Source organism: Spizellomyces punctatus (genome assembly GCF_000182565.1).
Source record: "Spizellomyces punctatus DAOM BR117 chromosome Unknown supercont1.1, whole genome shotgun sequence".
In the NCBI taxonomy this organism is placed as follows: domain Eukaryota; kingdom Fungi; phylum Chytridiomycota; class Chytridiomycetes; order Spizellomycetales; family Spizellomycetaceae; genus Spizellomyces; species Spizellomyces punctatus.
In genome coordinates this window covers 1,665,357-1,680,093 of record NW_015971537.1, presented here as the reverse complement: position 1 = coordinate 1,680,093, position 14,737 = coordinate 1,665,357, and the positions used below count along the sequence as shown (strand labels likewise).

Sequence of the window (14,737 nt, the reverse complement as noted above, 5' to 3'; positions counted from 1 at the left end):
CAGTCACATGACTCATCAATCCATATGTGTCCTGCCGCGCCACATCTTCCCGCAAGCAGCCGACGTTTGCAGACCTCCGCTGCATCATAGTTCGACAAGCACAGGCTGATTTCCGCACCATGTACCGTTACGCAACTCGTGTCGCTCGTCCCATCTTGAGAAACGTTGCGGGTATGTCAAAACAGGTGAAAGATGAAGTATTTGTGCACTGGTTAACATTTCTGGTGTGCAGCCCGTTCCTACGCAACCGATGCCACTCCGGCTGCCGGGAAGTTGCTGTTGAACTTTGCTCTCCCGCATGAGGTAGGTCTGGGTGAAGAGGATTACACTAGTGTGTAAAGAAGATGGCGCCGATAGCGTCTGTGCGAGTGAAATCTCGCCTGGTAGCGTGGAATTGGTAGAGAGAACGTCCGCTGTACATTCAAGTTAATGGCGGGGCACGAAGGAGAATGTATGTTACCCTGGGATCATCGCATCCGCATCTATGTCGAGAGCACTGCTTGGTCTCCGCCTGGAACCGGTACAAATGATGCAGGGTTATCGGCCATCGATGAAGTGGTTTTGGGGATGTGCGTATAGCATAGCAGACTTCTAGACCACCGGCATCCGTACCCTAGAGAGGCAGGGACGTCAGTTCAACCCTATTCGATTTTGTTGTAAAAGGAACTTGTGGAAACGATAAGCTAAATCTTGATGTGCTTTTGGTCGATGCATAGTCAATTCTTAAGAATGTGGAAGCCACGCAAGTGAACTTGTCATCCACAGAGGGCGATATGGGTATTCTCGCTGACCACGTACCTACTGTGGCTCAATTGAAGCCCGGTGTTATCGAGATTTTTTCTTCCTCGGATAAGCCAAGAAAGGTCTTCGGTGTGTTAGTGGTCTCTTTTACTTTGTTCCTTCATATGCTTTTCTCATCATACCTTTTCTCGGGTGTTCAGCAAGCGGTGGCTTTGCTATCATTAACCCAGACTCAACGCTCAATATCAATGCCGTGGAGGCCTTCCCTGTTGAGGACATAGATTTTGATGTGAGTGTTCACTATGTTAGTTGTCAATTTTCATGCTGGTCGGAGGCGGAGCCGCTCATGAATCAATAATCAGGCTGCTCGTCGTGCCGCCGATGATGCTACCCGCCGCACAACTTCCGCGCCCACTGAACAAGAGAGGCTGGCAGCCAAAATCGAACTCGAGGTATACGAGGCGATCTTGGCCACTGCGTCCAAATAGATTGCATCTGAATATAACGACGGGATTGTGAATACCCACAATGATGCTTCACCGATCTGATGAAACATCTTGCTTTTTCCCGAGATGGGGGACCTGATATATTGTGCATTCAATTGAGCATTATCTCATTCTATTTTTTTGTCATGTGATTTGGCTTTGCTCATTGCCTGTGGTCAGTGTTATGGCCTCAGGCTCAGACACAAAGCTAGAGCAAACCGCGGAGGATATGCGAGCGAGGATTTCAATGCTCGCTTTTCTCCTGGTAGTCCATCGTGTGGAACGTTGCGGAAGGGTACCTCTGTAATCCCGCTGCGTTGCACGTCCCACTTTCTTAAACTCGGAAGCGAGACAGATACGGGCAACCTACACTCTGCTCAACGGACGCTGTTCCTTTGAATGATATGAGCCGAGAACTCGTTGGCATCAGGTTTCATTAGGTCTGATGGATCTGTAGCTTTTTTTAAATATCTCCAATAAGCAATAACTGCTGGCTTGTAACCACAGACGTAGTCGCCTCTCCAACCACAGAAATTACATGAATGCAAGTAAAATACTTGGTATCTGTGTTTGATCGAAACGTCGCTGGCATGTTATATCATGATCACGTGACACCAGAGGGCAACCCCCCTCTGCCCGCAAGGCCAGCTGCAATCCATCTCCATCCACATGTTCTGACACACGAACGGACGCAGCAAAATGCTCTTACACCCTTCAATATACCCTCTCCGTGGTATCTTATATTTCGTGACGCACCCCACACTTTGGCTCCGGGTGATATGCGCCCTCATAATAGCCCTTCTCTTTGCGGTGGGATCTACAGTCGTCTTCTTCGTTTTTACGCTGAAGCCGCAGGCGCACGCCTTAGATAGTTTTATGCCAGAATGGTTGGCTTGGATACTCGCGGTATTTCTGGTGCTGGTGGAAATTTTCGCGGCGAGTCTGTTGTTTTTGGCGATAGCTTTACCAACAGTCGCCGATCAGTTGTTTGACGATGTTGTAAGCATGGTGACAGGTTGTCCTGCCGGAGAGGGGAGCTGCGCAAGGGGATGCTGGTTGGGATGTGCACATGCTGGCGTCTGGATAATGTACTTGGTTGTCGCGCGGTTGTTTCTGCTGGTGGTGACGGCACCTTTACACCTGTTGCCAATATTTGGGACGATCCTATTCCTTCTCTTGAATGGTTATTTGGCTGCGTGGGCACTTCATTTGCATTGGTTTGATTTGAGAGGATTTGGATTCACGGCTGGGAAAAAATTCGTCAGAAGCCATCGACAGGCGTATACGAGCTTCGGATCAGTAGCTGTTCTGCTAGAAATGGTACCCATAATTGGGATGCTCTTCATGTTTACGAATATTGTGGGGTCCGCATTATGGGCAATAGATATGGAAAGGTCTGGGATTATGCCGGCTCTAGCCGTCGAATCGTCTGAAGTATAGATGCTGTGCTGGCAATTGTTATATTTTACATGCGTCATCTATTCAATCTTCTTGGTCCGGTAAAGGGCAATGTACGCTGGAAAGGCGAGAGCCGACCATTAGATCTTTTTCTTACCACTACTGAGCCCCCAAAACATTTACCTGTATGCCAATCTCCGCCCCCTTCGAGCTTTTCAACGTCCTCCGGTTTAATTTGGGAAACTTTGTCGTCATCAAATTTCCCTAAGGAGAGTCAGCAGATCAACATTACAAGCTACGATACACAGTTGACTCGAAAAATGTTCCTTACACCACTGATCTTCGCCATGCTTCACCCATCCAATATAGTGTCCCGAATCAGCCGCTCGTCCAATATGTGTCAGGACTTATTTGTGATATGAGTTTAAGGGCTCCTGAATACTATACTCTCGGTCACTGACCTGCGACAAGGTCATATTGTCCAGAGACGTTCGCTCCGATGTCGTTGTAAAGACTCGGATCCACACCAATCTCCTTCATTTTCTCTAGCTGGTCCAGGTTGGAGGCTACATTTTTTTGGTCCACGTCGGTTTGGGCTGGTGGGGCGGTCTCCATTGTGTCTGACCCGCCCGCTACAACAGGACCTTCATCAAGCTTCACCTTTTTGGCTTTCTGAAAAGAAAAATACGTCGATTATGGCGCTGAATATTGCCCGCAACAGCTTAGGTGAACCTACCCGCTCTGCCGCCTTCTTCTCCTCAACATCCTTTAGCCTCAGTTTTGCAGGTCGCAATTTTTCCTGTAGCTCCGGTGTGCAAAACTCCGACATGTCCAGGTCAAATGGAAACTTCACTTTCTGTAGACGTGGGATACGAGATAATCCGTTATTGTACCATCTGGGGTGGTCTTCTTTATCCGAACCCACCTTTAGAATCTTGGCCTTGGTGCGGGTTTCTGGTTTCCACTGGAATCTGACGAAGTTTATTGCCAGGTATGCTGGCAACCGAGAAATTTTGGACTTTTTCGTATATACAGCTGACCGATTGAGCGTGGGCGAGTTCTTTTCAATCTTTTCCTCAAGGCCCTATGCTATGTGATAAGAATGGAAGAAGCAGGGAAGAGGGACCACTTGCGTTCTCGCACCTTCGCAATATCTGTAAGCATATATGTTGACACTACGAACGTCATTTAACGTTAGTAACTGCCGTGGCCCTTGTATCCAACAAGGATCAGTCAGCAAACCTCCAGAACCGATGTTAACTCGAAGCTTGTTGAACGTGTCGACGGACGTTGTGCTTCCTTCCTCCGGCGCTTCATCACAACTCAACCTATCCCGGACCTTAGCATAATTGCCACACCTTTTCCATAGATGCACAAGACTCACATAGAAAGGAGTTCTCCCGTCATATACTGATCTACAAAGTGCTTGTCCGTATTTAACTCCCCTTCCCGGGTGAGTCCAGGCACTTTTGCACCAAGCGCGTGAACAATTTGTCCCCAACATTCCTCTGCATCTTGCTGCATGTAGCCTCCGCGGTCCATCTCACTAAATTGCGGGAAAACTGATCGAAGCACCTAAGGATGGACAATATCAACATGTGCTCGTGTACGATTTTCCAATCTCAGGTGAGTGCAACTCGCACCTGCAAGAATACGAGTGGCGGAACAGAGTCGCCAGACTTTTCCAATTCTTCAAAGAGTGTTCGCATAGATAAGGCCAAGTTCTCCCGGCCATCAACACCAATAGCCGATGGCATCCTGTGGCAATGCAATATGAATATTCCGGTGGATACTTTGAGAAGGGAGACTAACAACATAGTTTACTTACTTGACCAACGCACTCTGGAGCTCGGGAATCGCACGCAGACATTGAAGTGTAGCGTTCATGTAGCACGTATTTCCCATATTGACCAACCCGGCCGGAAGTTTCAGCTACAGCTTGTAATAAGTCTCCCAATCATGGTCGTACCACATGGTACATATTCCTACCGCCTGTGCGATCTGTGCGTCCGTCATGTCCTCTACGAACATAGTCTGCTTTTCGGGGGCCTTGGGCAGTTCACCTGCGGTTCCCATCATCTGGAGCACATTCCATTCTTAGTCCACCTTATGACAACGTGCACTAAGAGTCAATAGAGAGGATGTACCATGATTTGCTGGCCTTCTTTCCAGCCAAGGCTGTTCATATCAGCGTCATCCTACGGAAGCAAGATGTTTCTTTTTAGTCTCCCAGCGCTGTTACGCCAGCTTTGCCAACTCGATAGTCGGGCAGCATAAACGCGATCTGCAAGATCGCACCTTCAGCATTCCTCCTTTTGCCATGATTTTTTGACGCTCCGGAGGCACACCTGTGACAGTGTAGAGTTGTGTTTTGAACACGATCCCTGGTTGGTCGGTATCCAATTCAATGTTTTCCAATTTTTTGCCTCCCCATTTTACGTTCACTAATGGTCGCGTAATGTAAAGAAGTATCAGCGTCTGTCAAAAGACACGGGCCCTTGATATATCTGTGCACAGCACAATATGACAATTAATTACCTTTTATAACGGGCATATTGCAAACTGATCTATCTTGGGTTGTGAACGAGGATAATCGGAATCTGTTAATTCGCGCCGTCCAAGGCCTTTGCCGTGACAAAGGTCGCAGTTTGACTTGGTTTGGTTGGATTCAATGATTGGAATGTGTCCCAAAAGAGGTAAATTACAGACCTCAGTTTAGCCGCCTGGACAGCCCAACAAAAACGCACAAAGCTGAAGAATGGCCACACCTTTGCACAAGCAAGCATCACCCGAAGTTGTCACCCCATTCGGCCCTTTCTTGGATATCTCTTCTTGGAATCCAGTCGTTCTAGGTGCTGTGCTAGGGTTGATTGTACTGGTGCTCGTCAAATCCCTCACGCGTGGTCAGTCCAAAGTTCCTCAAAGGTGCGTCACCAAATTTGTAGATTACGTTGGCGTTTGCGACTAAATCGCTTTTGTAGTCCAAAGAAACCGCAGTCTCCACAAAGCGTTACCTCGTCTGCTCCTGTCGGCATGATGACTACTGACTCAGGTCCAACACAACCACCCGGCGACAAAGAATTCACGGCCGCAGAACTCGCGCGTTACGACGGCACTAACGCTGAGTTACCAGTTTACTTGGCCGTTAAGGGGACAGGTATAGCTGCTGAAGCTACCAAGTATTATATTGCTCACTTGCTCATGAACCGGTTGTTGAACAGTGTTCGATGTCACCAAGAATCGTGACATGTACAGTCCTGGAAAGGGATATCACGTATTTGCTGGCAAAGATGCATCTCAAGCGCTTGGCAAAAGTTCTCTAAAACCTGAGGAGTGCGTCCCAGATTATTCTTCTCTGACTGCCGAAGAGATGGAGACATTAAACAAGTGGGAGGCGCACTACAAGAAGAAGTACAATATTGTTGGGAAGGTTGTTGGTAAGTACTTTATTCATACTGGAGCCGAGTTCATTTGCGTGGATTCTTATTCATCACATATTAATATCTCAGACTGATACTTTTGTTATCAATCATGTTGCCGTTGTTTGCTGGAATATGGAATCATAATATCTGATGTGAAATATATATACCATACGTGTTGACATTTTTAAAGAGTTGTCCGCCTCGGATTGAATTGAACCAGCTCACTGGAATCTGGCTACTAATCAAGTGCTGCGCGCTTCCGAGATGAGTTCACCTCTGGTCAGCATTCTTGCTGTTGCAAGTATAGAGATCGCACCAACACGCTGTATCAAGTAGACTACCATATACTGTCCTTCTGCCCACCAGTGAAAAGATAGAACCGTTTGCGTATACAAGGCATCTTCAGGACCTCGTACATTGAGCTGTGAGCTCCGATTTGCCCGTCGAGTGATTTTACGATTTCCTGCCGGAAACCTGGGGCGAAGGGTTGTCGCTACATAGTTGAGCCATGGCGACAGGAACAACACGTAAACAGAAGGTGTCCTATTATTATCATCGTAGGTTGAGCTGGGCATCTTCTTTGCTGTGTTGTTCGTGCTGATCTTTCTCGATAGCCGAGGTCGGAAACTATCACTATGGACCGCAACATCCCATGAAGGTTCATGAGAATCTATTACATGCTAGCTAAAAGATCTACGCCAAGCTGACTATCCCAACTGATAGCCCCATAGAATACGGATGACACACAATTTGGTTGTGAACTATGGACTATACAAGAAGCTTGAAATAAATGTAAAGTACACTTGTGTGATTTTAGATATTGCAAGATACTCAACTACATACATTACAGCGTCCGTCGCCAGCCACGTTCAAAGAACTCACCAAATTTCATTCCGATGAATACATTGAATTTCTGCAACGTGTGACACCTGACAATATGGATGAGATGACGAAACAGCAGCAGAAATGTGATCAAACATGATAATTGTCTTTCTGGATTTGCTTAATACTTATACTAGTGTCTCGCTTCAGTCAACGTCGGAGAAGATTGTCCAGTCTTTGAAGGCCTTTATGACTTTTCTTCCTTGTCGGCTGGAGGATCAATATGCAAGTGCCCCCATTGAAAGTTCGTTCTTATTTAATTCATTCCAACAAAGTTTGCACCCTTGGCAGCGGCTGCACGGAAGCTCAATCTGGGAGAAGCTGAAATTGCTATAAATTGGGGTGGTGGACTTCATCACGCCAAAAAGTGCGAGGCATCCGGCTTCTGCTATGTAAATGACATTGTACTTGCCATACTGGAGTTGCTAAGGTACCGGTGCTGACATATTCGGTCGGCATGTATGAACTTCGCTAAATAGTACTCATTAGATATCACCAGCGAGTTCTCTACGTGGATATTGATGTCCATCACGGAGATGGGGTCGAGGAAGCCTTTTACTGCAATGATCGAGTAATGACTGTCTCGTTTCACAAGTACGGGGAGTACTTTCCAGGAACGGGCGATATAAATGTAATGCATCTGCAATTACTTACAGCAATGTGTTGCCCTAACCATATCCCTTATATACAGGATATTGGTCACGGAAAAGGAAAACATTACGCAGTTAATTTCCCACTCAAGGACGGCATTGACGATGAAACATACAAAACGATTTTTCAACCTGTAATTCCGATCTATCAGTTTGACTCACATTCATCATGTATTGACTGGGATGGGTTGTCCAGGTAATGCGGCATGTGATGTCCTGGTACCAGCCGGATGTTGTGGTACTTCAGTGCGGCGCAGATTCGTTGGCAGGAGACCGACTTGGCTGCTTCAACTTGTCTCTAAAAGGTTGGTTCTCAGTGGTAATATTTACTGTCAAAGACAAGGTCGATAACATTCATGCAGGCCATGCGATGGCGGTTGAGTTCATGAAAACGTTTAATGTGCCAATGTTGATGCTTGGTGGTGGAGGATATACAATACGAAACGTCTCTCGTGCATGGTGCTACGAAACTGGCGTTGCGGTAGGCGAAACTTTGTCGGAAGGTCCGTGGCAGTAAATGAATCGTACCTACTCTGCCTGTTTATTGAAACCCTTACAAATTAGAGATACCCTTCAACGATTACTTTCAATACTACGGACCAGATTACCGCCTCGATGTTCCTAATAACAACATGGAGAACCGTAACACGAGAGAATATTTGGAAAGAATATAGTGGGTATTTGCTGTAGGTTAGCCAACGGTAATTGGTCACTGACTTTCTACCATAGCGCAAAAATCGTTGACAACCTGCGAAATGTCCCATGCGCGCCAAGTGTTCAAGTGCAAGGTAAGTAACTAGCGCGAAGCTCCTTCCACAATTTCTAAATCGGTTTGGGTGGTCTCTAGAGGTTCCGAGAGATCTGGACCATGATGAATTCATGGTGGAAGAATCGCCTGATGTGCGGATTAGCCGTGAGTAAACGATGCCAGCTTTACGCGTTAAGATTTTTTTGTTCTAAAATGTTTAATTGTGGCTCAGAATCCATGACCGACAAGCGCAGAGTTCCTGAAGGAGAACTCTCAGATTCGGAAGATGAAGGAGATGGTCGGCGTGATTATTACAGCCATGAGGATCGGAAGAACCGATTTGATAGAATGGAGACAGTACGATCGCCTGGTGTGGAGAACGATCATGAGACGAATATTCCGTCGCAGGTTTTTGCTGCACGATCACCTTCTTCAATTGGTGAAATGATGGATGTTGATGAAACCACCGGCGTCGACCCTGATGCGATTTCTCGATCCACTTCGTCTGCTCCTGGAGAGTCAGCCGCAATTTCATCTGGAAATTCATCTCCTGGAAGACCCACCCCACTCGATAACATGTTCACAACTGTACATGATACAATGCCATCACTGCCACCGACAAACGACGGAGGGAATGATCATCACCAGGCGGAAGCTGGGCGCTCCGATGCCAATGGTAAGGATGGAGTTTCACAAATGTTGCTCACAGTATATCATATGCTTACTGTATCTGCATTAGGAGGTGTCATTTTGGACGTCTCTCCGTCAGTGAACTCAGAGGATATGCGAGAAACAGGGATGGTAGCCAAAGGAAGGTAGTAACAATTGAAGAAATGAGGTCTCGACACCTGCTCCTTGGGAACCCTTTGGAGGTTAACTCCTACATATTGTAAACCATATAAGTCTTTTATTATATACGCAACAGCAGATTTTTGATTGATTTATAGGTGCTTTCGAAGCCAGTGCCGGATTTGGTAAGCATTCCAAAAGTGGGAAAATGGAATATCACCAAAATCCGCCATGCACCCTCTTCGTAGATCTTGTCACTTTGATGGCAACATCGGCTTTGGAAAAAGACGCCACATTCGTAGTGGAATCGGACGATGAGTCTGGGGAGGTTGTTGAGAAGAATGCGCTAGCCCTTTTGGAATCCCAAGTATCGAAGTTTGCTTCCGTCACCTTGTCATCGGAAACCCAAGAGCTTGTATTTGGACGGCACTCGAGCTCGCCTCTCACAACTCTTGATTGTCCGAGAATAAGTAAACACCATTGTAGAGTTTTTATTGATCATAGTCAAGGTGGAGGAATTTGCGTTACAGACTTATCCACAAATGGGACCTTTGTCAACGGTGAAAAGCTTGGGAAAGGGGAGACGCGGCAATTGAAGCAAGGAGACACACTTTCGTTTATGAAAACTTCAGAGGGGGTACCATGGTATATTGTGAGAATCCTTCATCAAGATGCGGATACCGCGGCTGTAACGGCGGCGGTGGTTCCAGCAGTCAAACGCCCGACTGATGATGATCTTGATATTGACGTTTTGAACCCCGAACACGAATCCAAACGGCAGAAAGCCACAGGACAGGATGACATGGAAGAGAACTTGATTTGGTTGGTGCTACACCTGATAGTCAACCGTCCACCTTTTTTTAGTCGACTTTCAAAGTTACCTATTGCGCTTACCTTCCTTACATCATTAGTGGCATCTGTCATGACATCCTATACCAAGTGGTCTCACTTGTACCATGTCTGCACTCCTTTTGCGGTGGCTGCTATAGTAAGTGGAATGAACGATCGAGTCAGTGTCCGCAATGTCGGGGGGCGGTGACAATGGTGGCGCGAAATCATACTGTTAACAACCTGGTAGCCGCGTACCTTCGGCTTCATCCGGAAAAGCAGCGCGATCCTGAAGACCTTCGTACGTTGGAAATTTCAAATCAATACACGTCCGACCAACCCGTCCGACCACGAAGGCGATCTCGAGAGTGGTCATCGGATGATGAAAGTGACGATGATCGCGAGGTGGTGTGGGATGACAATGATGAAGATGAAGAGGTGGAACCTAGCCGATGTTCACAGTGTCCACCTGGAAGAGCATCGGACGGATATCAATGTTCAGAGCAAAATCCTGTGCACGTGTCTTGCATGGCGTGTATGAGTAGGATGCCTGACAGGACAGACGGACAACGAGCGTTGCAACGCTGCGCCTTCTGCCAACATTCCTACTGTGATTTATACTTCAATGCGACTCGAGGGGCTGGCTGCTCCACACCTGCCGGGCAAGGGGCCTTGAAATCGCTGGAGGAGTACGAATTTCATGCATTGCCGCCTAGCGCGTTCCGTTACAACGTGCACGAGCAAGAAATCTTGAGAATGTATGTGGGCGAGTTGCTTCCGTCCGTGAATGCACTCTGGCTGATAGGACTGCAACGTATCCGGGCGGGCCAGTATATACTCCAATGTGGGGCGCACGAGGTGGATGCCAGACGCGACAATGTGGCAGCTTCTGAGGGCGACCGCGGTCCCAGTGAGCAAGCCTCAGGATCCGCAGTGTCTCCTAGGAGAAGTCCGGGAAGCACCCCTCAGTTGTTGGGATTGACTCCAGTAACACCAGAATCCATTGCTTGCATCGGTTGCGCTACGCGCGTGTTTTGCGAAATTTGCTACTTGTACCGTGAAGACATCGATCCTGAAAGGCTACCGCCTGTGGTGGCTTCAAGGCCAGACTGTTGGTATGGCAGGGAATGTCGAACGCAGAGCCACAATATCATGCATGCGCAACGCTTGAACCATGTTTGTCCTCGCACTCGATTTTAGATCTCGACCCGTATGTTAGTGATGATTTGAGAATGATTTCAGCATTATGTATATTTTTGCGATTTATGAACTCATCGTATACAAATTATACCACAGCGTATCTCCTTATTTACACGGACCAATTATGAGATTTAATCTGGAGGACACTCTCAGAAACCCTTTCCAGTGATGCCATCGTATTGCGACGTATTCGATTAGTCGCTATTCGTGCACCCCATATTTCCAAAGCCTCCGCAAGAACCTCCAATTTGATGGGCTTCGACAAATGATGATCCATCCCTGCTTGCAGGCACTTTATCCTGTCAGTGTCCATTGCATTCGCAGTCAGAGCTATTGGCAGGAGTAATTAACTTAATGGACAAGATTGTCATCTGTGCGCAAGTTCATCCACCAGGGAATGCATTACCTATTATTATAGGCTGAGGATCGATTTTCCTGTCAGCTCGAATACGCATCGTTGCGTCCAATCCATTCATAATTGGCTGCCAGAGTATAATTTAGAACAATCAATCACCAAGGGATCTCACGACATTTAGTAACCCCTCTGTTACTTGCCATTTGCATATCCATCAAAATCAGATCGTATGGACGGTTGTTGACGGCCTCGACAGCGTCCGCTCCGTTTGTTACCACGTCAACGGTATATCCCAGTCGCTGCAGCATCCTCGTTGCCAATTTGGTATTGACTGCGTTGTCCTCTGCCATTAGCAGTCGCATGGGATACCTATCAGCTAAATCATGCAATAGTTCTTCTTTCGCTTCCGTCTTTTTTGTGATCTTGTTCGAACTAACAACGCTGGTACTGATAGTGAAGGAGAAGACGCTTCCTTTGCCTTGCTCAGATGTAACCCATATTGTTCCACCCATCTGAGGACCGCAGTGCCGGTGAGATAAGCACGGTCAAAGTCAAAGAAATGTACGATGCCATTACCATTTGGACCAACTGTTTGCAAATCGCCAACCCCAAGCCTGTTCCTCCATATTGCCGCGTAGTCGACGAATCAACTTGAGAAAACGATTGAAAAAGCCTCCCAAGCGCTTCTGACGGTATACCAATGCCGGTATCCTCAACTTGGAATTTCAGCTCGACTGTGTTGCTTCCATTAGCGCGTGCGGTGACCGTTACCAGAACATAACCTTCTGACGTAAATTTCACTGAATTTCCGACCAGGTTGATGAGAATTTGCCGAAGCCGGACAGTATCGCCCATTATAAACGTTGGTGTGCTCGGCTCTATTCGGTGTGAAAGAATTAGCCCTTTCTGTGAAGCCTTGAGATTGAGAAGGTATAGGGCGTTCTCGATGCACTGTTGCAGGTCAAAGGGGCGGCTCTCCAGTTCAAGTTTGCCGGCCTCTATCTAATATGTGAAGAAGTGAACAAGGTCAAAGAAGAACGAATTTCCAAAAAGTCACTCGAAAACGGAGTATACGGCCTTCTTGCTTGAAGCTGCACACACCTTTGAGAACTAATCGAGGAAAAGGACGGAAGATAAACAAATTCAGCACATGTAAAGGAATTCTACTGGCATTGTGTGACTTACATCCAGTACGTCGTTCACAATGATCAACAATCCATCGCTACATTCTAAGACGATATTAGGTATTGAACTTATAGGACAGTCTTTCGCGCGATACGCGTCCGGTACCTCGTATAGAACTAATCAGGTCTTTCTGGTCCTCGTTCAGCGACGTTTCGGCAAGTAGCGCACTGAGCCCAATAATCCCGTTCAGAGGAGTGCGCAACTCATGAGTTATGGCAGCCAAAAACTGTAGGGAGGAAAGTGTAAGGTAAAGCAGCACGATACTGATATCGGTGGCAAGTTCAAACTTACCGCCGACTTTGCTGCATTAGCGCCATCAGCCTAATAAATGCGTATCATAAGTACAAATGAGTTCGTTGAGCCTAATACGACTACCGACGAGTATGTGCAATTACCTCTCGCTTTGCCGCTGCCAGCTCTTCTGTGCGCTCCTGAACCCTCCTTTCCAGCACCTCATATTGACTACTCAGTTGAACTGCCATAGTGTTGAAAGCTTGATTCAACTCTCTAATCTCGTCTGAAAATGTGCCTTCTTTGCATATTGCTCTTGCTGAGAAATCTCCCCGGCTAAACGTCAACGCTAGGGTTCTTAGTCTCCTGATTGGCACGACAATGTACTGTGCGGCAAATATAGAGATGAGAAGCGTGGCTACCAAGTTTGCAATGATCCCCATTAGCAGGTAGAATCGAAGACGATGAATTGGACCATTGATCTCGGAGGAAGACTGCTCAGCCAGAAGAATATAGTTGCCATGAGGGATGAATTGGTAACTGGTCACGACTAATGTCCCGTCGTATGACGTCCCCGTAGTGACACCACTAGAGTTATGCTGAACGGCTGTCGACAATGCTTCGTATTCTGATAGTTGGTGATTTGTGGTATTGAAGACCTCTGGATGGCGTTCAGGGGGCATAACGAAGCGATATTCATCCTGCACGATGGCAAATATGTCAACAAAGGAGGCCAATCTCGCAGTATGGGTCCATATGGTAGCAGTTTACAAGAGGATCTTACGTTCATTTCGCGAGCAACCAAAACAAGCTGTCCTGTATCACCTAAGCCAGCTATCACCGATATATAGTTAGGATTACCGTTGGCACTTTTCTGCAGTCAGTACCCCACCTCTATCCCAAAGTATATCCCCAATATCCAACGTCTCAGTGACTATGTGCACCATCCCCAGGTCCATGCTCGCGTTTGAAAGTGACTTTACAGGTGCGGTTAATGCCCACACAAACAGCCCTGACGGAAGTCGTATAGGATTGTACAGCTTGAAACCGCTCGTGAGGGAATCCCCTGGGCGATAACGCACGGCGTCCAATGTGTCCAGTGATATGTCATCCCTTGTTGTTTGAAAGATTGTACTTCCGTTGGGTAAGAGAAATTCTATCATTACCATGCCTTGGTAGCTCGACACGGCACTTCTGAGGTCATTCTCCCCGATGTCGAGTTCAAATTCTGTCATGTTACCCCCTTCTACAATTCTTTTCAGGTAATTCTGAATCAGAACCCTACTGGATATGAGTTGAAGATTTCCAAGGGTGTTTGCGATGTACATGGTTAGATGTTGCGCTCGGAGTAATGCAATAGTGTTCATGCGTTCACTGATCTGTGCGGAGAGAAGCCTGGAGCTCGTAGCCCAAGCTAGCACCGCCATGACTCCTGTTTGGTGCAATGATTGATATACAGAAAGCATATTGCAAACTTTTAGCCGTGTTCACACACCTACAGTGAGCAACGTCAAAATCCCGACAAAGAGGGCAAGTTTAAAGCCAATAGTAAACCGTAAAGGCCGGCGATGTATTTTTGTGGAAGTTGGAGCAGCTCCATTACTATTTCCTTCTTCAACATCTTGCATATCATCATCCTTGACCATTCCTAGAACTGCCTTTGCTGCGGCCATATTTCCATAAGGCTTTCATCAAGCACAAGGCAATATAGAATGACCTAAAATCTGTTGACAACGCTGACGACACTCAATGGTTACGGGCGACAGAATACACCCTCAGGATACTCCAGATGGGCGATACCTTACCAAGGACAAACATACGTC

The 14,737-nt window shown here is 46.9% G+C and overlaps 6 protein-coding genes across 6 annotated transcripts; 4 read left to right on the top strand and 2 right to left on the bottom strand.

The window, feature by feature from the left end:
- Positions 1 to 53: 53 nt before the first annotated feature.
- SPPG_00645 (ATP synthase F1, epsilon subunit) lies at positions 54 to 1,807 on the top strand. Its single transcript, XM_016748972.1, has 5 exons — positions 54 to 171; positions 233 to 303; positions 717 to 870; positions 942 to 1,030; positions 1,104 to 1,807. The coding sequence occupies exons 1-5, from the start codon at positions 120 to 122 to the stop codon at positions 1,227 to 1,229; spliced, it is 492 nt and encodes a 163-aa protein (XP_016612997.1). The 5' UTR covers positions 54 to 119; the 3' UTR covers positions 1,230 to 1,807.
- Positions 1,808 to 1,886: 79 nt separating this feature from the next.
- Positions 1,887 to 2,777, top strand: SPPG_00644 (uncharacterized protein). The gene has a single exon (XM_016748971.1). It carries the CDS (start codon positions 1,926 to 1,928, stop codon positions 2,664 to 2,666), a length of 741 nt encoding a protein of 246 aa, XP_016612996.1. The 5' UTR covers positions 1,887 to 1,925; the 3' UTR covers positions 2,667 to 2,777.
- Positions 2,537 to 5,233, bottom strand: SPPG_00643 (ubiquitin-specific protease UBP6). The gene is made up of 15 exons (XM_016748970.1): positions 5,163 to 5,233; positions 4,923 to 5,068; positions 4,772 to 4,822; positions 4,614 to 4,703; positions 4,453 to 4,556; positions 4,268 to 4,382; positions 4,009 to 4,199; positions 3,867 to 3,952; positions 3,768 to 3,799; positions 3,550 to 3,708; positions 3,361 to 3,480; positions 3,086 to 3,296; positions 2,956 to 3,030; positions 2,808 to 2,888; positions 2,537 to 2,742 (listed from the first exon to the last, which is right to left on the bottom strand). The coding sequence occupies exons 1-15, from the start codon at positions 5,176 to 5,178 to the stop codon at positions 2,705 to 2,707; spliced, it is 1,515 nt and encodes a 504-aa protein (XP_016612995.1). The 5' UTR covers positions 5,179 to 5,233; the 3' UTR covers positions 2,537 to 2,704.
- Positions 5,234 to 5,372: 139 nt separating this feature from the next.
- SPPG_08863 (uncharacterized protein) lies at positions 5,373 to 6,237 on the top strand. Its single transcript, XM_016757006.1, has 4 exons — positions 5,373 to 5,549; positions 5,606 to 5,781; positions 5,846 to 6,061; positions 6,134 to 6,237. The coding sequence occupies exons 1-4, from the start codon at positions 5,383 to 5,385 to the stop codon at positions 6,136 to 6,138; spliced, it is 564 nt and encodes a 187-aa protein (XP_016612994.1). The 5' UTR covers positions 5,373 to 5,382; the 3' UTR covers positions 6,139 to 6,237.
- A 317-nt stretch (positions 6,238 to 6,554) lies between these two features.
- Positions 6,555 to 11,309, top strand: SPPG_08862 (uncharacterized protein; the record flags this gene model as incomplete). The annotated part of the gene is made up of 19 exons (XM_016757005.1): positions 6,555 to 6,603; positions 6,661 to 6,704; positions 6,770 to 6,838; positions 6,897 to 7,014; positions 7,079 to 7,153; positions 7,220 to 7,358; positions 7,418 to 7,559; positions 7,620 to 7,712; positions 7,775 to 7,883; positions 7,941 to 8,081; positions 8,143 to 8,251; positions 8,308 to 8,366; positions 8,426 to 8,491; positions 8,559 to 9,002; positions 9,066 to 9,141; positions 9,290 to 9,300; positions 9,364 to 9,937; positions 10,027 to 11,157; positions 11,240 to 11,309. The coding sequence occupies 18 exons, from the start codon at positions 6,555 to 6,557 to the stop codon at positions 11,141 to 11,143; spliced, it is 3,435 nt and encodes a 1,144-aa protein (XP_016612993.1). The 3' UTR covers positions 11,144 to 11,157; positions 11,240 to 11,309.
- Positions 11,183 to 14,655, bottom strand: SPPG_00641 (uncharacterized protein). The gene is made up of 12 exons (XM_016748969.1): positions 14,410 to 14,655; positions 13,807 to 14,346; positions 13,699 to 13,748; positions 13,079 to 13,615; positions 12,975 to 13,004; positions 12,789 to 12,909; positions 12,684 to 12,727; positions 12,600 to 12,608; positions 12,075 to 12,500; positions 11,699 to 12,010; positions 11,550 to 11,625; positions 11,183 to 11,473 (listed from the first exon to the last, which is right to left on the bottom strand). Exons 1-12 carry the CDS (start codon positions 14,585 to 14,587, stop codon positions 11,253 to 11,255), a joined length of 2,544 nt encoding a protein of 847 aa, XP_016612992.1. The 5' UTR covers positions 14,588 to 14,655; the 3' UTR covers positions 11,183 to 11,252.
- Positions 14,656 to 14,737: the final 82 nt, after the last annotated feature.